This window comes from Lacerta agilis, chromosome Z (genome assembly GCF_009819535.1).
Source record: "Lacerta agilis isolate rLacAgi1 chromosome Z, rLacAgi1.pri, whole genome shotgun sequence".
In the NCBI taxonomy this organism is placed as follows: Eukaryota; Metazoa; Chordata; class Lepidosauria; order Squamata; family Lacertidae; genus Lacerta; species Lacerta agilis.
In genome coordinates this window covers 19534185-19559105 of record NC_046331.1, presented here as the reverse complement: position 1 = coordinate 19559105, position 24921 = coordinate 19534185, and the positions used below count along the sequence as shown (strand labels likewise).

The window sequence follows — 24921 nt, the reverse complement described above, 5'->3', positions numbered from 1 at the left end:
GAGGTTGGTGCAATTGTAAGTCAGTGAAATTCTGTTCTTATAATTTAAATGACTAAAAATTGTAGTTTGCTCTGGCCCACTTCCACAGCTACTACAGGTACCATAACATCCATTGCACATTTGTAGGAACTCAAGTCCTTTCGTGTGGCAGCCCCTACACTTTGGAACTCCCTGCCTGCTGACATCAGGCAGGAGCCTTCACTGTATTCCTTTTAGACAAGCTTAGAAAGTTGGTGCAAGCTTTAATCTGTTTTTAGTCTATTATTATTTTAACTTTTTGAAAGTCTTACATTGTTATTAATTATTCCCCGGGTTCCCGCCCCCCCCCCCAGCCGGAGCTCAATCAGGTGGGCACCATTGCCATTATAAATGAACAAGAGAAGTGTTTGTGTTGAGTTCCAGCACCTCTTTTTCTAGAAAAATAGCACTGTTTCTTCCTGTTGATAAAGTTGACTATTTTATATTTTTTTGTAAACGGCTTTGAGGGCTCCTCCCCCCCACAATCAAATGGTGTAAAAAAAATTAAATGAAACGAAAGATAATTGTTTATCCTGACCTGCTGTCGGGCAGAGCTTAAGCCCTGCTTCCTCTGCCAGCAAAAGGGGAGAGATTATTGGACTGGGGTGAGCCGCAACGTGGGCAATCCAAGTTGCCAACTTACCCAAGCCAGGCCACAGGAGTGAGTGAAGTTGAAGCGGGAAAGAACCAAACAGGCAACATAAAAGGTGACCTACCCAATTTCTAGCCGTTAAGAGTCTTGCTCTGTTGGCCACCATTAATCAACACAAGAGGAGTAATGGTCACCCCACTGCCAATTTTGTATGTCAGTGGTTAGACTTGCCAACGTTTTTTCTCCTTTGATTTTAGGCAAATAGCTAGAAATTAAAAAGGTGCGATTTCCTGACACTAAAATGTACGGAGAGACAAAAGTGTCATCTGACACAATTTGGGCAGGGCACTACTAAAGGAACAACAGCCCTGTCAGGAAAAACACAAACAACAATGCCTGCTAGTGGTGGTGGGGGGGGCAGAGTGGGACTTTTGCATTGGTCCCCGAGAACACTGAGGTTTGTTGTGTTACTTTTCTCAGTATGTGAATAACCTTTGCAGATATTGTTGGGTAGACCAATGGGTATGGCGGCTGGGAGCTTGAGTCCAACAGCTGTGGTGTAGTGGTTAGAGAAGTAATGGCCCCTCTATGTTAGGTGTAGTCAAAACATCTGCAGGCCACCACATGGCCTACCCCAGGGTTAGAATGCTGGACTAGGCCAGTGTTTCCTAAACCTGGGTCTCCAGCTGGTTTTTGGACTACAATTCCCACCATCTCTGGTCGTGCTAGCCAGGGATGATGGGAGTTGTAGTCCAAAAAGTTTTGGAAACACTGGACTAGGCCCTTGGAGTCCTCTGTTCAAACCCTGAGAGCCTCAAGTTAGCCACCCCTGTTGCAAATGTTTCCATCTAAACACTGATGTGGATACTGAAAAAGTAGAAGTGCTAAAAACAGTCTGAAGCAAATATATTTTCAGAAACAACTTTATTTTCTCCATAAATACAGTACAGGTACACTTTGTCATGAGGTTTACAGTCTAGACATAAAAAATAATACACACGTTCCTATACTGGTGCAGGAGAAGAAATATATATATAGAGAGAGAAAGAGAGGCACCAAGCGAAGACATTCAACATGTTCAGAGCTCCGCAAATTCCCTCCTTCCAACAGACTGGAGACACAAGATGTTGGCATCACCCCTACAAGCAGTTCCTGAATCATCTGGTCTAATGGGTCTGTTCCCAGTGGGAAGAAGTTGCAGGAAAGACCCCCGGAGTGTTGTGACAGGGTTGGGGGGGGAACGCAACACCTGTTGATTTGCTTTCAGAATCATAGGATTGGACGTGACCCTAAGGGTCATCTAGTCCAACCCCCCTGCAACGCGTAAGAAAAACTACAAAGCCTTCCTCTATACAATCTACACATAGTCTTCCCCGCTGGTGCCTTCAAGATGTTTAGAACTACTACAGTCCCCCCTCCCCATTGGCCATGCAGGCTGGGGAAGATGAGAGTTGTGGTGTTCCCAGCTGGGGAAGACTCATCTACAGCACAGCTTCTATTACCCGAGTTTGTGTTAAAACTCTTAGTCTAAGGTTTGGTTCGAGCACAAAGGTTATCAGTTTTATATTGTCTTGCCTCATGTCCAGTACCAATAAATTTTACAGAGGAAAAGGAGAAGCAGAAGAAGGAGCACTGCGCAGCATTAACTTCTAAGTAGTGTCAACTTCCAACTTTAATTCCACAGCAGGTCAAAAGTTACATGCGAGGAAAACAAATTTTCCTAATTAGCAGGCAGATTCCCAAAGTCCCATAATTAGCATAATGAAAACAGTGGGTGACCAGTGGAAAACTTCACTTGCTTGCACAAAACTCTGAGCTACTATGAGGCTAATTCGCAGCAGCAGAGAGTTGCCAAAAAAACAAACAAAAAAACCCCCAGCAGATTCAGGGTGTCCCCAAATGTGCATGGAGAAATCTCCTTTGAATCTGCGTTTCTTCTCCTACCCAGCCTGGCACAACGTTTTAGGGATGAATCTGCAGCCCTCCAGAACTCCTTTTGCTGGCCTGGGATGAGTACACTCTCAAATAATTATATGGTATAAGATCACTTGCTTTGTCCCTGTTAAAAGGAAATTATCCTGAAGTTGAAAAGGCACCATAGGACACCATGGATTCTTCACTTTTCTTTTTGTCATTTCAGATCTTGATCTTCTGAAGATGCTAAGGAGAGGCTTGCATGCAACATGCTCTCTCACTTACCACAGGATGGGAGGCACCTGGGTAAAGGACTCGCGCTCAGAAAGCACTTCCCTTCAGACACAACTTAACCCACAGACTCACAGTTTACCAGTACATTTTGTTCAAGGGTTCCCTCTGTTGCCTCTGAATGACATAATCTAGTTACTCCTCCACTTCTGCTCATTTCTCTAATATACATAACTTTGGGATCTGTGCTGGCAGTTGTTAAAAAACGTGTACGACAGAAACACATTCGTTTTTCAAACCTTTAAATGCATGTTTGAAATCGATCCCTGCAAAGTTTGCTACCTAGTGCTGCAATATTTATGTCAGCTCCCAAGAAACAAAACAATGCAAGTTGCAGGTTTGTGTCTGTCTGTATGGTTATGAAAACCTGAAACCTTAGGCATGAATCTATTATAATTTGTGCAGAAGATTAATGAGAGTTTTCAGGAAAACGCAAGGTTTAGAAAAGGACCCCAGTGTAACTATTATCTTCATTAAGGCACTACATTCTTACATCAAAATATACAATTATTTTAAGAGAAAAAACTGCTAACTTCTGGAATGAATCGATTATAGTCTAAGAAGGCATGTGGAAGAGGGAAAAATATGGTTTAGGGAAAACTCCCCAGCATGGCCACACAGAAAACCAAGTTTCTGTCTGGTGACACACCCTGCCACTTGCTTAGTTTAGCAGTAACTCCAGTCAAGCCAGCTGAATGGCTGCGGTTTAAACGGAACGGAACAGCAGAACAACATGGAGAAAAGGCTCACAGCTTGTTCACTGAAATCCTGAATGGGAGGCATTATTCCTCATCCTGCTGCAAGGGTAGGAAGCCCTTTGACATATATGAAATAAACAGAAAACTCCCCTTACATCTTGGGGTATCTAACAAAAGGATATGAACAATAAGATGTATTTTTAAAAAAACAAAACGAGTGCAGGCACATTGTGGAAATCATTTTTTTTTCTAGTCCTGGAATGTTCTGTGAAAACGGACACTCTCATAAGGAGGGCAAGGAACGTGAAAAAATGTCGTTCCACCCTTTGGAGTCCCATACGTACAATGGTTCTCAGGGACCCCTGAATATTTGGGACATTTAAATGACACTCAAGAGTGACAGCACCATGTAATCATCTGGCAAAAAGAGAAACCTGGGAAGTAACGGGCTTTGTAAAAAGGCATTATGGACGTCAACGTCTAAATAAGGTCCTTACTTTCCTTACAACACAGGGTTGTTGTTTTTTAATAACAAAAAATAAAATAAAATACTGACATTAATTTTTTTTAGTGCATTTAAGAGCTTGGTGTAATTCTTATCCAGATGCTATCAGAGCCAGTATTTTTAAAGAAACAAAAAGAAGGTATGGGAAAGAACCTTCTTAAAAAAAACCACGAGAACTACTTTAATAATTTTGGAACAAAATATAAGTTAACCTGTCCATACCTTTGAAAATATATATATATATATACAAAACAGCAGAAAGCTCTGGGTTCCTTTACTATGATTTGCTTTAAAAAAAAAGTTTCACAGAGGGAGGGGTATGGAGACACTTCTTGCTAGTCTGCTTCAGCTTCAATTTCTTCAGATGAGATACTCCACCATTTCTGCATCGTTGAGGTCCTGCCCCAAATTCTGAGCTGGGTTCTTCCTTTCTAGAGTGTTGGAATGGAAAACTGGTGTATCTATAAAGCAAGAGAAGGAAATAAGTTTAAAAGGTGGTGGGGTGTGTGTGATAAGTTTATAGGGGTGGTAACTAATTGACAACTATATACTTTTCCAGCTCTTGTTTCCATCTAGCAAAATGCCTTCCATCTAGGGCTGCAATCTTTAAGTGATTTAACTGGTGAGATCATCTGTTCCCCAACCTGGTGCCCTCCAGGTATTTTAGACGGAAACTCCCATAATCCCCAGCCAGTATGGCCCCTGGGCAGAATGTTGCTTTAACTCACTGAAAGCCTTTAAATTATTGTTGTTCTTTATTCTTAAGTCCTGGCTCAGCCAAGGGGAAAGTCCTCATTACCTGCTTTGTCCGAAGTGTAGGTCAGATTCATAGCAGGGAGCCTCCCCTGTACAGAAGGCAAAGCAGAGGAGGAAGAGGAGGCGGAGACCTTGCTTTGCTCACTTCCCCGGTCCGTCTGAGTGCTACAGTCTCGGCTGCCGGTCTTGGAGTGCGCAAACAACAGCGGAGGGGAAGGGAGGATGGGCGAAGGAGTGGAAGGAATGGATTCAGAGCGGCATTCTGTTCCCAGCAGAACACCTGAAGGGGAGAAAAAAGGACAATGCCAGCTTCATCTTATATTCTGCTCCCTGGGAGCATCCCACAGCACCCAGTCTGTTAAGACAATGTAGAGTTTCAGGGAAGGGTCGCAGCTCAGTGGCCGAGCATCTGCTCTGCATGCAGAAAGGCACCCAATGGCATATTCCAGGTATGGCTGGGAATGACCTCCACCTGAAACTCTGGAGAGCTGCTGCCCATTAGTGTAGACCAGGGACGTCCAACTCCCAAGAGACTGTGATCAACTCCCAGAAAAGAAAAGAAAAATGGCAGTGATCTACCCATTTTTTTGGGGGGGGGAGTTCAGAGTTGTCAAGCTTTTTTAGGACTGCACCTCAAAAAGTTGTTGTAGGGGGACTTTTTTGGGGTGGACGCAACATGGAGGTGATTATTTTAAGACAGGAACCCAAAAAATCGCTCACCAAGACAAAAGCCGGCCAGTGGCCAGCGCTAATTCCATCATCCGGTTTAGCGATCCTGCACGACTGAAGGAAACAGCTATCCCGAGGATTGACCTGCCGATCACAATTGACCGGTTGGACATCCCTGGTGTGGGCAATACTGAGCCAGATGTCAGCCACTGTGGTCTGACTTTTGTATGTTCTTAGGAACCTATCTGCCGGTGCAATATTGCCATTTCACAAGACTCCCAGGCATTTTGGGTGTTTGTTTGTTTTTCAATATTTTGCCCTATTCTTTTTTGCTTTCATTTGCCCTACTTATTGTGTGTTGTTGAATTTATTTGTTGGTTTTTAAACTGAATATATACCATTTACATTTATTTAATAATAAAAAAGAGACAAGAGCCTTACTAAAGTATGCATTCCGGGTCACAACATAAACACACACTTCCAACAGTACAACCTTCGGCAAGTGATTATAATGGCACAGTCAGAAGTACAGTGTGGGAAAAGATACATTTATTAGTGCTGCTGTGTATGTGCTTCACTGATGGCTGTCATGTTCCTCACTGCCCAAAGCAGGAAGATGTGTCCACCCCACCCCCTGCTGCAGGTGTGTAGTATTTGAGCCTGGCGTCAACATATTGGCATCAGAGAGAGAAAATTCTAGTGATTGTTCAAATACAACGATAAATCAAGGGGTGGTGGTAGTGGTGACATCATCATTTCAAGATGGCAGTTTGAGTTGATTCTCCGTCACTTCCAAGGGGACAAGTTCTAAAAATACATGCCCCCAATGTCAAAATTAAATTCTACCTAAAGATAGGGCCGGTCCTGCAAGGCAGGATTTGATAACTGGACTGCTCAGAGCCCATGTATGATTTGTGAAAACACCAAACACACACACACACACACGCAAATCACCTAAGCTGCCCTTCCAGCTCTTGTCCTCTCTCTTATCTTCCAGAATGGGGGTGCTGCTCAGCGTTGATGAATGGGAGAGCAAGCCTGAGCCAGTGTTGGAGATGGACATCAAGGATTTCGCTGGCCTCATGGAAGACAGCTGGTCAGTCTTGCTGGCCTCTTTCCTGGACCGCTGCTGGAGCACCTTAATCATGGCATCCTTCTCAATGATTTGAGCATGGAGTGTCTTGATCCTAGGACAGGGCAAAAGGACAGTCCTCAATATATCAGTGATCCTGGGGCTTTTTCTGACTGCATCCCTCTTCCCAAATATGAAGAAAACTGGGCAGAGTTCATGGGTCTGTCAATGGGCTCTAGTGAAGGAGCTGAGGGATGTCCTGCTACACTCATGAAGACCCCAGATAATTTGTGCAGGACAGCCTCCGCCAAGTCTGGTGTTGATGGGACTTGAGGTCCAAAAAACCATCAGGAGGGCACCAGGTTGGCAAGACTTTTCTTTAATTTTTTTTTGTTTTGTAAATATAAAAGGTACAATTTTATCACTATGAACAAGAAAAATCAAACCAACATGGAAACAGAAATTCAATCCCCTTTCCAAATACCATAAACATTATTGATCCTGAAATGGTATGTTAACTACTCTCAATGTCCTTTATTAATCCACAGAGATAAATAACTACAAAATATCAAGTTTATTAATATGTGTATGAAAACAGTAAAAAACAAACAAACCCCAACAACTTAATTCCTAGGAAAAAGGAATATTAAAACAATTGTATGTTAAAGAACTGATTATTAATAAGCCAAAACGATAAGAGATAAATAAATAGTTGAGAACAAATAGGAACAGGAATAATCAGATTATCATCTTAAATTTAAGCATTCATCAACTAACGCTTAAATTTCACATGTTACAAATTTATGCATAATGTGAAGGTGGCTGAATTTAATTAACACTGGTATAAATATAAATGGCAAGACATGTCTGAAGCTCAATGGGGTTTCTAATCAGGGGCAAGAGAAAGAAGAGCCAGAGAAAATATAAAGGTTCTTGAAAATGAAGCATTTTTTAATAATAATGATTAAAAAAAATCACATTCCAAGAGGAGACTTTCCAGGCAGTGTTCAGACATGCTTCAAAGCAATTCAATTTGATGCTGGACACAAAGGATGTTTACATGGAAGGAGGAACCAAGAAATACCTAGCTTTTACACTGTTATAGTTGCAACATAACACTTGTTCCACATATATAAGAACTCTCACTTTGGAACTCCCTGCCTCTTGACATCAGGGAGGTGCATTTTTGTATTTTTTTTCAGCACTTGCTAAAAACATTTTTGTTTAGGTAAGCCTATCCAGATATGTAGAATGTTGAAATGTGATTTAAACTGGCTTATCATTCATTTTAATTGTATTTTTTTAATGTTTTGAACAGCTGTTTTTAACTGGTAATCCTATTTTTTTTTTGTTCTTTTTGTAAACTGGTTTGAGATTTGTTTGTTTTTACAATTCAGTATAGAAATTTTATGGGAGGGAGGGGAGTTGGGTATGTGTGCACACGTCAAAGAAGTTATGCTCCTCTTCTATGGCAAGTTATCCAATCCTGGGAGCAGAGGAGCCACCTGGCTAGCCAGAATCTCTTCCTCTGGCGTAGTACTACTAACCCTGCTTGTGTTAAGTATCATTCCCACAAAAAAGGTTTTCTGCAATCCTATGGATTGTGCAGCATATCAATTTTGACTCCAGGAAAAAGGGTGTGTGTGTGTGTGTGTGAAGAGAAGAAACGTTTCCTATCCTAATTAATTATGTATTTAAAAACTGATACGAAAGAACAGCACAAGAAAAATGATCAAGCTGCAGTTTACCTTCCCTCCATGTCTAGGCATCTCCTGTTAGCCATCAGGATTTCCTCCTCTTCCTTCTGGATGCGGGCTTCAAGAGAGGTGTCATAACTGGCATTGGGCGAGTGGCTGATGACAGTGGTGTCCCTGAAAAACAAGCAGGACTAGTAGCTGGGCTGTATAGTCTGTATATATCTATATGTTTAGCTTATAAATAAAAGAAGGATTACTTCAAAACCTCTAGAGCTGAACTTCATCTGTTTTATTGGTGCTAACAGCTAGCAGTTGTGAGTCTGGATATATGGATTAACCCATCATCAACTCCGCTTCCTACCTCTGGGCAGCAACTGTAGCTGCGGCATCCAATGCAAACTGCCTCATGACACTTTCTTCCAGGTACTTCTGTTCCCACTTTGTCATGTCTGCTTCCAAGGCGAGAATCCGCTCCTCCTTTTCCCGCAGGAGCTCCATAAGTGCTGTGGCGTTGTATTCAGAGACACTGGCCGGCTGAGACGTCCCCTGGCGCTGATGATAAAATGAGCCAATAAGCTGCTTAGAACAAAGGCTACTGCCGTATCAGAAATCCCCACTGAACACATTATTTTTTTGTTTCAGGATAAATATTTGTTGAAAAGTGCAAACATAATACAAAGGGAAAGAATACAATGAATTGATAATGTAAACCAAGAGGGCCTTATTGGTGGCTACTCCCAGACTCTGGAACTCCCTCCCTAGAGAAGGCAGACTGGCTCCCTCCTTGTTGTCTTTCCACTGGCAGGTGAAAACTTTTATTCTGACAGTCTCTTAGGGACTGACTGTGCTGTTTTTACCAATAGACCTGTTTTTATATTGCTTTAATTCTATTTGTTGTTGTTGTTCAGTCGTTCAGTCATGTCTGACTCTTCGTGACCCCATGGACCAGAGCACGCCAGGCACGCCTATCCTTCACTGCCTCTCGCAGTTTGGCCAAACTCATGTTAGTAGCTTCGAGAACACTGTCCAACCATCTCATCCTCTGTCATCCCCTTCTCCTTGTGCCCTCCATCTTTCCCAACATCAGGGTCTTTTCTAGGGAGTCTTCTCTTCTCATGAGGTGGCCAAAGTACTGGAGCCTCAACTTCAGGATCTGTCCTTCTAGTGAGCACTCAATTAATTCTATTACAGTTTAATTATTTTTAAACTATCATCTTTCATGTTTTTAGCCTTCTGCATTTTATCAGAGTTGTTTTAATTCGTATAAACTGGCTTTCCCAGTCTGGGGAAAAGGTGGGATATAAATAAAGATAAAGATAAACCATAGGACGTCATAGCCTGTACAGTGCAGCTCCAGAAGGGATAATAAGGCATTGATTCATACAAATATTCCATTTACAAGTATCAAAGAAATGCAAAAATAAGTGTTCTCCACCTGCAAGCGCCATCATTATTGAAAGTAAAGGTTCTATAAAATCGTAGGTGTGCCACACATTTGCCTACGCCGGGGACACTGAGCGACTGTCCCACTAATCACATTATTATTACACTTGCTAACTCTGTGGATTCCTGGAGAATAAAGTCTGATGCACCTAAGTCAGCCAAATGTTGGATTGCTTGGCAAGTTTGAAGTGTGCTAATTATCAGTTGTGGGGCCAAGCTGTTCTGTGGCTCACTTAGACAGAACAGTTTTTATCCCCTAGTAAGAAAAATGCATACATCTCACCATGGACTGAAAACCACTCAGTGGGACAACCTGACAACTGTTCAGCTGGAAGCTCTGCTTTGACACACACTAAATTCATTACGTAACAGAGGCACTTTATGAACAGTGCAGGAAGCAGCAGAAGGAAAGGTGCCTGTGATGTGTCTACTAACAGAAAACAAATGGTCACTCTTAAGTCGCTAACTAGGGCCAGTGGCACAGTGTCAGCTCCACATGCAGAAGGTCCTGGGTTCAATCCCATTTCCAGGTAGAGCAGGGAAAGATTCCCTGCCTGAAACGCTGTAGAGCTGCTGCCAGTCAGTGTAAACAATACTGAGCTAGAGGGACAAAGCAGCTGACGTGGTGTTAGGGTTAGGTTCCTGTGTGTGTTCACCTCCTTTCAAAAAAGCAGTTGGTTAAATAAGTTTCACTGTTGTTGTTGTTGTTCAGTCATTCAGTCATGTCCGACTCTTCGTGACCCCATGGACCAGAGCACGCCAGGCACGCCTATCTTCCACTGCCTTTTTCATGGATCACTGCCTTGTCATGGCGAAGGGGCTTGAATAACTCAGGGAAGCTATGAGCTATGCCATGCAGGGCCACCCAAGATGGACAGGTCATAGTGGTGAGTTTAGACTAAATGTGATCCACCTGGAGGAGGAACCGGCAAGCCACTCCAGTATCCCTGCCAAGAAAACTCCATGGACAAAGACAACAGGCATATAAAAGTTTCACTAGGGCTTTTTAAAAACCAGAAGCCCAGTTCCTCCTCCTCCTCTCTTTATTTATACCCTGTCCATTTGGCTGGGTTGCCCCAGCCACTCTAGGTGGCTCCCAACAGAATATTAAAAACATGATAAAAGATCAAACATTAAAAACTTCTCTAAACAGGGCTGCCTTCAGATGTGCTCTAAAAGTCAGGTAGTTGTTTATTTCCTTGACATCTGATGGGAGGGCGTTCCACAGGGCAGGCGCCACTACCGAGAAGGCCCTCGGAGCTGTACCTCAGTGTCCAGGCCGAATGGTGGGGTTGGAGACGCTCCTTCAGGTAAACTGGGCCGAGGCCATTTAGAGCTTTAAAGGTAAGCACCAACACTTTGAATTGTGCTCGGAAACGTACTCAGTTGGAAGGTGGAGTTCTGCTTAAGATCCTCTTACCTGCTGCATCCGGAGGGATTCGAGTTCCCTCTCCAGCCGTGTCCGCAGTCGGTGTTCCAGCTGTTCACGCTTTTCACAGGCTGCCTGCAGCTGAACCAAGGCCTGCTGCATTTTCTCCACCTTCTCAACATAAACCTGCTTCTTCTTCAACTAAAAGAAAAAAAAGGGTGGGGGAAGTGTAGGTGGTGAAGCTCCTTCAGTATCCAGAAGCATCATGGCACCTACTAGCTCCAGCAAGCCTTCATCAAGAGCAACAACCCAGATCCCTGCCCCCAGTCACCCCAAAAGCACAGCAGGAGGAGGGCAACAACCCCCCTTTTGCTGTCCTCCCAAATCAGGGGAAGGGCTGTAGCTCAGTGGTAGGGCACTGCATGCAGGACATTATAAGAAGGGTCAGGTCAAAGGCACAACTAGACCAGGACTCTGTTTTCACACCCACTGACCAGCTGGGGAGTCTGCAAGCAGGACCTGAGCACAACAGTACTCTGTGGTTATGGGTTCAATTCCTGACACAGCTAGCTAAGGCTGGGAAAGACCTCTCCCTGAAACCCCAGAGAGAATATAGAACGTTAAGAAGGGCTTCCTGGATGAGGCAAATGGCCCACATAGTCTAGCGTCCTGTTCTCACAGTGCCCAACCAGATGCCTGTTAGAAATCCACAAGCAGGAACTGAGCACAAGAGCACTCCCTCCCCTCCTGTGGTTTCCAGGAACTGGTATTGAAAAGCATTTGCTGCCTCCGACTGTAGAGGGCAGAGCAAAGCCATCAACGTGGGACGCGGGTGGTGCTGTGGTCTAAACCACTGAGCCTCTTGGGCTTGCTGATCAGAAGGTCAGCAGTTTGAATCCCCATGACTGGGTGAGCTCCTTTGCTCTGTCCCAGCTCCTGCCAACCTAGCAGTTTGAAAGCATGCCACTGCAAGTAAATAAATAGGTACTGCTGCAGTGGGAAGGTAAACAGTGTTTCTGTGCGCTCTGGCACTCGTCACAGTCCTCTGTGCGCCAGTAGCGGTTTTGTCATGCTGGCCACATGACTCGGAAAGCTGTCTATGGACAAATGCTGGCTCCCTTGGCCTGAAAGTGAGATGAGCGCCGCACCCCATAGTCGCCTTTGACTGCACTTAACCGTCTAGGAGTCCTTTACCTTTTTTACCTTTCAGCCATCAATAGCACCTCTCCTCCTCCATGAATTTGTCCAATCATCTTTTAAAACCATCTAGGTTAGTGGCCATCACTGTCTCCTGTGGGAGCCAGTTCCATAGCTTAAGGCCAGAGTAGTGGAGCGTTACCTTGGACCTGGGGTTCGAATTCCCAAGCTGTGACAAAGTTCACTGGATGACCTTGAGTATGCCACATCCTCTTCACCAAACCCACCTTTCACAGAATAATCTCCCTGCACTCCATGGGACATGGGAGTGAAATATAGCAGGCCTTAAATAAAACAACCCAATCAGCTCCATGGGCTACAGGTCCGCTAGAATGACCCTGTATATTATCATATGCACAAGTTACATTATATACACTTTCCTAACCCAGTTTTCACCTACCTTTAAGGTGGTTTGGATTACAGTTCCCATCATCCCCAACCAGGACAGTCCTATGTTGGTGAGGTTGGTGATGGGAACACAGCTATCCTATCTGGGGCTGATGAGAATTGCAGTCTAAAACATCATTAATGATGATGATCACCACCATCAAGAGGTCCCAGAGCAGATGACAACAATTCAAACAATTTAGTATGGCAGCACCTACACTTTGGAACTCCCTGCCTCTTGACTGTACTTTTTGGCACCTGCTAAAAATTATTATTCAGATAGGCCTACCCAACTGCTTAGAAACTTGACATAAGTTTTAATCTGTTCTTAGTCTATTGTTATTTTAACTTTCTGAAAATTCTAAATTATGGGTGTTTTGTATTGATAATTTGATTTGTTTTTTTCTTTTTTGTAAACTGATGTTCATTGCAGACACACTTTTAACTGATCAAACCCTTCTTGAACCAACTAAAGTAACTGATTCGAGCCAGCTAAACGTCACAGGCCTCTCCAAACAGTGAGCGTTTTCACTTCAAGAGCAGAAATAATTTTGATTCAAGGAGATGCCTGCTACGGCTGAAAAGTATTTCATCAGTCAAGGGCTTAGGTCTAGCATTACTTCTCTCTCCTCATTCCAAATCTTTTTATTGATTTTGCATTAATATACATTAAATGGACACAATTATATCCATACAAAGAAAAAATGCAAAAAGTCTCCCACTGCTTCCTTCATATTCTATTGCATGATCATCACTCATGTTTGTTTAGTATCTATTTTTGACATTTCTACAACAGGGATCTTATGCATCAAATCATCATAGTCTCCAAAACCTGAAGGAGAAAGGACATGCACGAACATACCTTTAACAAAGGGAAAGCAATCAGGATGTCAGATCTGTACTGATGCAGCCAACACATTCTGGGTGTAATAACATACATAATGAACAGCCACCAACTGGCATAGAAAGTTTCCGGTTTCTTTCCCCCCCTTCAATAATGCTACATATTGAGTTATTTTCTCTGCGAGTGCTATTCTCCATACACTCTTATTTCTCTTGTATGTTCCTTCTCTTGTATGTATGTACTTGTTTATCTTTTGATTAGTGAATAAACCTGTATTTTGAATGGGAGGGTTTTGAGCATTGCTGAGTTGTTGCACAGAACCTTTGAGAACCAGACACCACGAAGCGCCACTGTGCCTCAATAGCAACTCAAGCCAAACCCATCTGGTCAGTTCTTTCCCACTTTCTGTTTGCTTATTTTAAAATAAGTTATAACCCTCAAAAAGCACCTCTGGAAAATTACTCACAGACCAAAATGGAGTTGTTGTTTTTTAAAGACACTTTAAAACAACCCAGAAACACACACACTATAGACAGACATGTTATATCTATGGTGTCCTAGTCATAGAGTGTTGCACTAAGACCTGGGAAACCAGGGTTCAGTTCCCCACAATTAGCTATGAAGCTCACTGGGTGAACTTGGGGCAAGACACTGCCTTTCAGCCTAACCTACCTCAAAGGGTTGTTGTGTGGATTAAATGCAGAGGGGGGAGAGCCGTGTATGCCACCTTGAGCTCCTTGGAGGGAAAGTTGGGATATAAATGCCATAAATGGGGGGGGGGTGTTTGAGTAAAATGAATATTCGTGGGTGAGCACATCAACCATATTTCACTTGAGGCAGGGAGCAAAATGATCACACACACACCGCCCCCCAACCCCCACAAAGCCTTCACGGAAACTGGAATTTGATCTGGTGATATCCCCCCACTGCACTTCCGAGAGAAGGAATAGCGGACTGACCTTCTCTATCAGTTCCGCTGATAGAAGATAACTATGCGGTGATTGATGATAGTCAGACAGATGGTCTGACTATTAAATCATTTTGGGAGATAAGAGTGACCAAACAGGAGAAACCTCAAATGCTTTGATCAAGGCTGTTCTCTGCTTTCTGCACCTGGGGGCTTGGACGGGTGACAGAATGAGACGGCAAGCTGAGGAGCTGACATTGTGCCCAAACGCCATGTAACAACCCTTTGTGGGTAAGAAAACCTGCATCCTCTCTTTCTTAAATACTTCTGGGACAAGAACCACCCCCTCCTGCAAACTAGAGATTTCTCTGTCTGCTGATTAAAATTTACAATCAGAAAACTTGTAAGAGCTACTTCCTGTCTCTAAGAACAAAGGGGAAACTGGTGGTGGGAATTAATGGAAGTAAAGTTAATATTAAAGAAAAAACTTGGTTGATATTTACCAATAATAATAACAATCTGGGAACCAGTCTTGGACTTTGGCGGGGGAAAAGAAAAGAATGATTCTGAGACGCTTTGACTTAAAAGAAATACTGTTTAACAGAAAGTGGAGAAGATGGATGTTATCATGGACTGACTGATTATTTCTTTTAAATGTAATTGGCAAATGGAAAATTGGAAGCCCCTTTGATCTATCTCTTATCTTCTCTCTATCTTGTTTCTTCTTCTTTTTGTTTTTTCTTTGGAATCCTATGCTTGGGGCCTTAAGTATTCATGCGGGTTGTGGATGGTTCATGGAGGACCCTGGGTGGGAGACAGGGAAGTGTTGCCCCCCCCCCAGGGTGAGTGGCTGAGAGGAGAAAGGAAAGATATGTTCTGTGGGTGGGCGCTGAGAATCGTCTTTAGGAGAGGAATCTATACAGTATTCTAGTTATTCTGCTTGTAGTTATGGTAGCTGCTATCTTATTGTATTGTGAAAAACTTTAATAAAAATCTACTTTTTTATTTTAAGGAATTTGATGAAAGAAACGGAATTCATATCTTCCCATATAACAAAGGGGAAAACTTGGCTACAACAAGTGCAGAATATCGGAGAAAACTAGAATTTGAAAAGTATACTTTGAAAGCCAAGAAAACAAATACTATTAGCAGCTTGGATTTGATCACCACAATAGTTATTCAGCGGAAAGAAAGTAAATTAGAAAACCATGGCCATATTATCTCTGTTGATGCTGATCAAGAAACTTTCCCTTATTTTCAAAAATTCTTTTGGTGCATATTCTGCATAGTGACCCAAAGCACAATATGTCTTCCCAGCGGGTCAAAAATTCCAAGCAATCATTCAGCCAGAACTCTAGAGCTGCCAGTTTGGGAATGAGTCCCAAGAGGCTTGGCAATGTTTGTCTCATAACAGAGATGAATCCTTCTCCAGCTCCTATTAAGATCTGGGTGAGAGAAGACTTCCAGGGCGCAGTCACAGAAGACAACCCCTCTCTTCAAAAGAGATGGGAAGACAACCAAGGCAGCTTTAAAAGGGGATTAGGGCAAATTGATGGAGGAGGAGAGGGCTACCAACAACAATGGCTGTGCTCTGCCTCTACAGCTGGAGGCAGCAATGCTTCTGAGTATCTGGAATGCCTCTGAGTTGCTGGAAACTGCAGGAGTAGGGAGTGGTCTTGTGCTTGAATCCTGCTTGCTGGATTCCCACAGGCAAGTGTTTAAGAGAACAGGATGCTGTACTAGGTGGGCCACGGGTCTGATCAAGCAGGTTCTTATATTTTTAATGCAGCTGCTCTGAAATCAGATCATCCAGCAGCTGCGACCATCCTCCAACATTTGTACTGAAAACACAATAGCGCCAGCATTCCATTGCATGAGGGTTTCTTTTCTTTTACAGCCTTGGTCACCCTTGTGCCCCCAAGATACCCTGGACCACAACAGCCACCAGTCCCTGGCCAGCCCAGTTCCCCCACCTGCACAATGAGCTGATGCAGCCCACCCCATCTACAAGCCCCCCCCCACGCCCCATTGCTACCTTTGGAAGCATGGAAAGAAAAAAAAGAGAAAGGAGGAGAGCAGTTCCCCATTTTATTCCCCACATACCCAGCTGCACAAAGACTGAAATCCCACTGTCTCAGATGCACTTAAGAATAAGCATGCCACCGTCCAATTTTGTTATCTGGGCACCAGGAATGAAGCCACCCCACCCTACTTCATTTCCAAAAGTGAGCTCAGTGGCCCAACTGGACTTGCATAAAAACAGCCTTCACAATACTATGCCCAATCATCCTCTTAAAAAGGAGTCTGGAAAGGGTTAAGCAAGCAGAGGAGAGTCAAGGGAGCAAGGAAAGTGAAGAAGCAGTGTGCACAACACACACACACACACACACACACACACACACCCTCAATCATCTACACGTGCCAAGAACACCACTTGGCAAAATCCTTCCTCTTTCATAAGGCTATATTGGAAATTATTTACAATTACAGGCTCAGAAATGTGGACTAAGCACACAAAGGATTTGGCCAAACCACCTATAATAGCTTGATAACCAATCAGTGCTAAAATCATAGACCTGGTTCTCCTTTTCAGAACTCAAACACCCTTCACACAATGTTGTTTTGGAAAATTACAGTAAAAAAGAAAAGGGCAAGCCTTTTAGGGATTTTGGTTTCCTTAATAATGCTCAGTGAGTGTTTGAAGAAAGCGGGTCCGGCGGTCAAGCTGGCATCCTTAAGGACATTCCATTCTTATTGCCTTTTAGCAGTGCAGATCTTTTAAGTTTAACTGGTGCTCATTCATGGAAAAGCATCCACATTTATTTGCAAGAGGAATGAAAAGCACCAACCTGGGCCTTCGCAAGACCTTCGAGCACAAACGCAGGTTGGCTAAAAATATGACAGTTGTCCACAGAGATGATGGGATCTCACTTATTTGAGATGAAAGCAGTGGAGGTTTTCCTTTTCAAAATGTTTTGTTCAAAATGTTTTGTTCCAAACTTTATAAACTCTCCAAGGGACCTTTGCAGATATGACTAAACTGAGCACTACAGCTTTAACTGTATTATTTCATGACTCCCTTGAGATAGATGAAAAAAAGCTTTTTGTGCTGCCCCCAGGACATTATATGATGGGCATCTGGATAATTGGTATGGATTAATAAGAATCATTTATGCTACTGTGCAACTTGATATGACTTTCTTTCCTTTTTTGTTAAAAGTGAATGTAGATGGCAGAATGCAAACACAAAAGTGTGAAACGAGAAGCAGACTGAACATGTAGTGAGAACCTCCAGCAGTTCCTCTGAGCTGGGGAATGGGGCCTTACCTCTTCTTCCAGTTTCACCACTTTGGCCTGAGCATTGTTCAAAGCCTGGTCGCGAATTTCAATGTGCCTCCTCTGTTCCTCATTAGCAGAGCGAACTCCGGCCAGCTCAATCTCCAGCTTCTCCTTCTCCCTCTGGGTTTCTTTGTCTGTCCGAATAAAGGGGGAGTGGAAGGAAAACTTTTTAAGAAAGTGGGCAGAAGGGCAAGGAGAAAGACTGAGTCGTCTTCTGGGAAATCCATTTAAAATCTCTGTTTCTTTTAAAATGCGTATCATCCTTCTTCATTCTACCTTTCCTCCAAGGAGTGCAAGGCAGTTGGCATGGTTCCCCCCTGACACTTTTATCCCTACTACAACCATGTGACAGGCTGTGACACTGGTGGATCTCAAGTTCTAGTAAAAAAACAAATTACGATTCTGCAAGCCTGATGTTTGTCCACCTGTGTTTTATATATTAACAGCCTCAAAAATCGTAGGTCTTGCAGCAGATGTCGAATTCAGTGTCTCACTATGTACAGAAAAGGACAATATACTGCTGGCAGGAGTGATTTCACACACCTAATTTCCAGGAAGATTATCTGACTGCTTTGGTCAAATCCAGCCTTCACCCCATTCCTTAGCTACATGAACTCCACAGTGGAGTTTGCTACAAATGAGACAGACAACACCCATGCAAACATAGATCCTAACTGTGCTCGTGTTTAGGAAAGTTCATTCTTGTGTGCAAAAACAACATTTTGTGCTAGTGATTAAGGATTCGGATGACTTCCACACAATATGCCTAGTGTGATTTGGGTTTGGTAATTTGAGGGAGAGAAGTGAATCTACCCCCACACAAGGGAATTGTGTAAACTGGACTTTAACTAAGGACATTTGGTTTGGCTGAAGCAAGCAAGCACGCACGCACGCACATGCACACGCACACACACACACACACAATTAATCCCAAATGGAATGGATTCGCTGCTTGCTTTAATCCACCAAGAAGTGCCTAGAGGAAGACAAGTGGAGTGCTCTGGCTGCTTACATTGCAAGCAAACCTCTGGGCGTTAACGCTATAGCTCGGTGGTAGAGCATCTGCTTTGAGCGTGGTTCAATCCCCAGCATCTCCTACAAGGTCTGGGCATGCTCCATGTCTGGAAGCCTGGAGGGACACTATCCACCAGTGTTGACATTACTGAGCTAGATGGACCAGTGTTCTAGCTCGGGAGAAAGCAGCTTGTGTGTGGCTTGTAGTTCAATTTTAATGCTTCTTTGCAGCAAGAAAATGGGTTCGCTCATGTAGGGAAGGCTTAGTAAATTGCTCCTTTTGCTGGGCCTGCATCATCAGTTCAATGAGCCAGAAAAGAAATCCTTGCTGGCATCTTCAGGAAGAGCTGGGAGAGTCCTATAATCTCTCACTTTGTTCTGCACTATAGAACTATATCCAGTGCAATTTAGGAAAGGTAGGGTAGGGGAGAACCAAGGGTTAGAGAAATAAATGTTCAGGGGAAGTGTGAACGTGTGGAAGTCAAGAACTGTAGTGAGCAAAGAGTGGTAAAGAGAAACTGCTCATTACTATGAGCAGCACTGATTGTGCCTATTTTTATTTATTTTAAGATGCAAGCAGACACTGCCAGCATCTCACCATCTTATGCTATGCTGAGCCATTCCCAAGCCTACCCACTGCTTGCACCGTGATTTCTGAACAGCTGTCACCTCAAGCCCACCTTTGCAACAGGCCTCAACCACATTAAAGGAGAAATTTAGACTCACTTTGTGCAAAGAGCTGGCAGATGGTTTTCTTGTTATCCTCAGAACCTTCCTTCTCTGCAAGCTGCTTGTTGGCTGTTTCCATACGCTCTGCAGAGGAAAGAATAAATACATTTTGCAGAATCCACAGAGCTAATTGCAGCTAGCATACTGTACATTTTTCTAGCACCAAGCTTCCTCAATCAATCTGGTGCTCCAGCTGGAGCTGAGACCAAGTTGCAGTGAGGTGGATAGCAATAAATTCATGGATGGTAAAGCTATCAATGGCTACTGGCCACAATGGAGGCTAGTGCTCATGGCTGAAGAAGCAAGTGCAATAGCACTTCAAGAAGACTCCATCGGGCAACCAGGGGTGGTGAGGGGGCAGTGGGAGGAGGAGAGGTGCAGGGTCACTTTACTGGAGCACCTGAGAAACCAGCAGCTATTAGCCCTTCCTCCCCCTTGAACTGTTTATATCTCAGCTGCTCATTAGAAGATCTCTTCACTAAGGACTGGTATCTGAGTTGGCTTATTTTCTCCTCCTTCCCCACTCATTTGCCTTTTCTGCTGTGTCTTTTAGATTGTGTGCCTGAGGACAGGGAACAGTCTTTTCTTTTTCTTTTTTTTAAAAAAACTGATCTGTAAATCACCCTCCAAGACTTCTTTTCTGGCTGAAGAGTATAGTTAGAAAAAAGCTATCAATAAATAAAAGTTTTAAGCATAGCATTTCTCAAAACAGGCTAGAGAGCTTTTAGGTACGGCAAACTGCCACAATGGCACAATTCACCATCTGTGTCGCTAGAAGAGAGTCAGAAGACAGAAAATGCTGTACTTGAGTAGAAATCTCCTTTGAGCTGTGAAGCCTATCAAACAACCTGGAGTTCGTCACACGCTCTCAGCAGAATAGAGTGCCTGTGTGGAGTAGGGGTTAGAGTGTCGGACTAGGACATGGGTACTGTAGGCAAACTAAGGCCCGGGGGCCAGATCCGGCCTAATCACCTTCTCAATCATAAGTAGAATGTGTGCTTTTATTTAAAATGCATCTCTGGGTTATTTGTGGGGCATTGGAATTCGTTCATTTCCCCCCCCCCAAAAAAATATAGTCTGGTCCCCCACAAGGTCTGAGGGACAGTGGACCGGCCCCCTGCTAAAAAAAGTTTGCTGACCCCTGGACTAGAACCTAGGAGACCAGGGTTCAAATCCCTGCTCAACCATGAAGTTCACTGGGTGACTTCGGGCTAGTCATTGCCTCTCAATCTAACCAACCTTACAGGGTTGTTGTGTGGATTAAATGAGCCAGAGAAGAACCATGTATAGCACCTTGAGCTCCTTGTGGGGGAAAGAAGGTGGGGGTATAAAATGAATGAATTAATCATTTCTCAGAGACGCCATACAGCAAGTTTCACAGGCAAGCAGGATACCAAGGTTTTCCTAGTCCAAGTTACTACACAGAGCTGTTGTAAGGGGAGGCGTGCTAAGACTTGTAAGCCAATAAAAATTATTTACAAGGGAAATAAATAGTGTGGTATTAGAATAAAAAATATTTCTATCATGGCACTAATCTTAATTACATACATTAGTCAGTCATCAGCTATTAGTGCTAACATGTAGAGTATTTTAAATGTCTTTTTAATGCCTGTGTGTGCACTCCTGGAACCATCTGTTTGGAGAAATGCTGGTAGTCTTAGTGGCCAAAGGTGATTTTTATTAGCATGCACAGTAGCCATGGCTGTAACTGGAACACCTGTACTTGGAAGAAAACAACATTGGCATAATGTGTTGCTGGACTGCAACTCCCATCATCCTTGACCACGGGCTTTGCTGGCAGGGGCTGATGGGAGCTGGAGCCCAGCAACTCCAAACCTAGGGAAGCCTGCTTTAAACTCATGCATAAACAGAAATTTACCTCTGAGGTCTCTATTGAAGTCATGCAGCCTTCGTATCTCTCCTTCCAGCTTGTTCCTCATGGTCTTTTCCAAAGTCTCCCGCTTTGTGGAAGACTTTTCCAGGTTATTGTAGGCTTCTGAAACTTGCTGAATTTCTGTTTCCAGCTGGAGCAAACAAGAAAACAAAACAATGCATGCATTATCTATCTATTAATCTATCTATCTATCTATCTATCTATCTATCTATCTATCATCTACCTACCTACCTATCCACTATATAACAGTATTTAGCATGAACATATGTAGGCTTTTGTTGGTAGTGGGGGAATGAACGACTAGACCTCATGCAAGAGAAAGCAGATCACAACCATGTTGCAAACAGAACACCTTTCACTCAGTGAGCCAAAGGCACATGGTACTGTTCTGGTACTGAAGCAAGCAGGTCTGGTCCTGAGAAAATTGGATGGGAGAAGGAGGGTCATAGCTCAATGGTCAGAGCATCTGCTTTGCATGCAAAAGGTCTCAGGTTCAAGTCCCAGCATCTCCAGGTAGGACTGGTAGAGACCCCGTGTCTGAAATCCTGGAGAGTTGCTGCCAGTCAGTGTGGACAATACTGAGTTAGGTTGACCAATGGATCAGACCAGTGGCCCATCTAGTTCAGCATCCTGTTCTCACAGTGATCAACCAGATGCCTCAAAAGGAAGCCCACAAGCAAGAGCCCTCTCCCCGCCTGTGGTTTTCAGCAATTGGTATTCAGAAGCATTACTCCTTCCAACTGTGGAGGGCAGAGCATGACATCTTGGCTGGTAGCCATCAATCACCTTCTCCTCCATCCATTTGTCTAAATCTCTGTTAAAGCCATCCAAGTTGGTGTCCATCACTGCCTCCTGTGGGAGCAAGTTCCATAGTTTAACTCTGTGCTGTGTAGAGGTCTTTTCTTTTGTCTGCCCCGAATCTTCCAACATTCAGCTTCACTGGATACCCACAAGCCATCTTCAAATACCTAAAAGGCTATCCCATGGAAGATGGAGCAAGCTTGTTTTCTCTTGCTCTGGAGAGTAGGACCAGAACCAATGGCTTCAAGTTACAAGAAAGGAGATTCTGACTAAACATCAGGAAGAACTTTCTAGTGGTAGGAGCTGCTCAATAGTGAAACAGAATCCCTCAGAAGGTAGTGCACTCTCCTTCCTTGGAGGTTTTTAAGCAGAGGTTGGACTAGATGACCCCAGGGTCCCTTCCAACTCTACAATCCTATAATTCTATGAAATGAGTCTCCTCCACCTTTCCAAAGAACGTAAAGTTTTGTGGGTCTACATCTACGAGAGAGGTGTTTCAACACCCTCACAAAAGCCACAATTTCTAGGACATGTGCACAGGAAGCTGCCTTCTTGGTCAACGTGGCTCAAGTGTTGTGCACATTGGCCAGAAGTTGTTCTCCAAGGATTCAGGCCAGCCTTGCCCGGCCCTGGGGACTGAAGCCAGGACTCTTTCTGTACAAAGCAGGTGCTCAGACACTGTGCAAGGGTCTTCAGAAGCCATAAGCAATACTGCAGCAGATGTACGTAAAAGCAAATGTGGCCCAACAATATACATGCAGACTAAACCAAGACATAAAAGGTGTCCCCAGTAGATGCTTGCACACAACAACCATGTTCTCCGGCTCCAGAAAAGGGCAATCAAAGTGATGAAGGGAATGCCATCACTCCCCTATGAGGAAAGGTGGCAATGTTTGGGACTTCTCAGTTCAGAGCAAAGGTGAATAAGAGGCCAAACATTAGTAGTTCATAAAATTATGCACTGCCTGGAGAAAGTGGATAGAGAATAGTTTTCCTCCCTGACTCATAAAACTAGAACTTGCTGACATCTGATGAAGCTGAATGTTGCAAGAATGTTGGACAGATAAAAGAAATTACTTCTTCACTCAGCGCATAGTTAAACTGTGGAACTCCCTCCCACAGGAGAAAGTGATGGCCAACAACTTGGATGGCTTAGAAAGAGGAGTGGACAAATTAATGGAGGATAAAGCTATCAATGGCTACTAGCCAAGATGGAGGCTGCACTTGGCCTCCATGGCCAGAGGCAACAATGCTGTTGATGGAAACTGCAGGACAGGAGAGGGCTCTTGAGCTCAGGCCCGGCTTACAGATTCCATACAGGCATCTGGTTGGCTGCTGTGAGAACAGGATGCTGGACTTGGAAGGGCAGTGGCTGGATCCAGCAGGGCACTTCTTACACTCTTAAGAATGAAACACTAAATAGGCCTTCCTTGTGCTGCCCTGCAGGGGTTTGGACTAGATGACCCTTGGGAGTATCTTCCAACTCTACAATTCTATAATACTATGTGGGGGTGGAGTGGGGAGGTTCCATCAGTTCTTACCTTTTGGAGCCTGGCTACTTTCTCATAGCATCCTTCCAGCTCCTGGCGCAAAGCTCTGTTCTCATCGGAGAGGATCTCCACCATCTGCTGGGCCCTGGAGACAATGGCGAAAGGGTCTACGGGCATCTGCTGGTATGGGGAAGGGGTCGGCTGGGGCCTGCTGAGGGCCAAGTACGAGTCCCCTTGCTGATGCTGATGATGTTGCTGCTGAAGCTGCAGCTGCTGCTGCTGGAAATGCTGCTGTGGCTGCCCAACCACAGGCTGGCAGAGCCGGTAAAGATCTCCCTGGTGGACATGGCTGGGCAGAAAGAGCTGCTGGGTCCGTTGCTGGGAGAAAGGGTCTCCTTGGATAGGAGTGTTTGGAGGCTGGGAAGGGGACACCCTGGAGGGAGGCAGCGACTGCAGGAGCGTCATAGAGCCCAAGGAGGTGAGTGAAGAAGTTGGGCTGTGGTGGTGAGGAGGCCTCTGCTGCAGCTGGTGCTCCGGGTTCTGCCTGCAAAGACCAACAAACACCAGTGGCTGACTTGGGCTGATCTGGCAAAGAGACAAAGTCATATGAACAGAGATGGGTGTGCAGTCAAGGCCTCTACAGCCTGGCCATATGATGCAGGGGTTGCTGGGAGTTGTAGTCCAGCCTGCAGGGGTTGCTGGGAGTTGTAGTTTGGCCTGCAGGGGCCGGTGGCAATTGTAGTCTGATCTAGAACCTGCACTGTACCACTTCAGATTGCAGGTGATGGTTCTGACCATGGAATGGTACCCGACCAAAAATGGTTCCTACATATGAAGAGTTAGCAGGTCAGGTAAAAAGCCTTCAACCCATAGAACTCATTTTTAATGTGTAAGACTTTGTCCTTTTTTCCTGACATGGAGGAACTGTCAATCACATGGGCCCCCATGTGCAGTCTGAATTGGTACGGTCAGTTGGTACTGACTGACAACCTCAGTGAGAACTAGATGTTTGTTTGGCCCAGCTACTGTGTATCAATCTTCCATCAAATACAAATTAGCCTGAAAGCATAACCACTTTAGGAGCAAATAATTTTTTTTGAGGCTGGTTTAAGAAAATTCCTTCTAGCATGCCACAGGAGAAAAGAAGAGTGATCAAAGTGCCCCACTTTGTTCTCATGTTAAGGTTCAATGTCTGAACCTCCCAAAAATTTCTTACCAGCTGCATTCTGCATTTATATTTATTTGTAGAAAATATTTTGCCTGCTGTTCTCCAGATGGAGAATAATTATTTTCTT

The 24921-nt window shown here is 44.0% G+C and overlaps 1 protein-coding gene across 2 annotated transcripts in view; it reads right to left on the bottom strand.

The window, feature by feature from the left end:
* Window positions 1-1517: 1517 nt before the first annotated feature.
* AMOT (angiomotin) overlaps window positions 1518-24921 on the bottom strand; it is a 65619-nt gene continuing 42215 nt past the window's right edge. For both annotated transcript variants that reach the window (XM_033137024.1, XM_033137023.1), the window contains exons 4-13: window positions 23678-24170; window positions 21321-21465; window positions 19439-19525; window positions 17687-17832; window positions 11076-11225; window positions 8574-8764; window positions 8264-8386; window positions 6398-6630; window positions 4818-5054; window positions 1518-4479 (exon numbers count right to left, since the gene is read on the bottom strand). In XM_033137024.1, the coding sequence (XP_032992915.1) occupies window positions 4379-4479; window positions 4818-5054; window positions 6398-6630; window positions 8264-8386; window positions 8574-8764; window positions 11076-11225; window positions 17687-17832; window positions 19439-19525; window positions 21321-21465; window positions 23678-24170 (1906 nt within the window). In that variant the 3' untranslated portion in view covers window positions 1518-4378. The remainder of the gene's footprint in view (window positions 4480-4817; window positions 5055-6397; window positions 6631-8263; window positions 8387-8573; window positions 8765-11075; window positions 11226-17686; window positions 17833-19438; window positions 19526-21320; window positions 21466-23677; window positions 24171-24921) is intronic.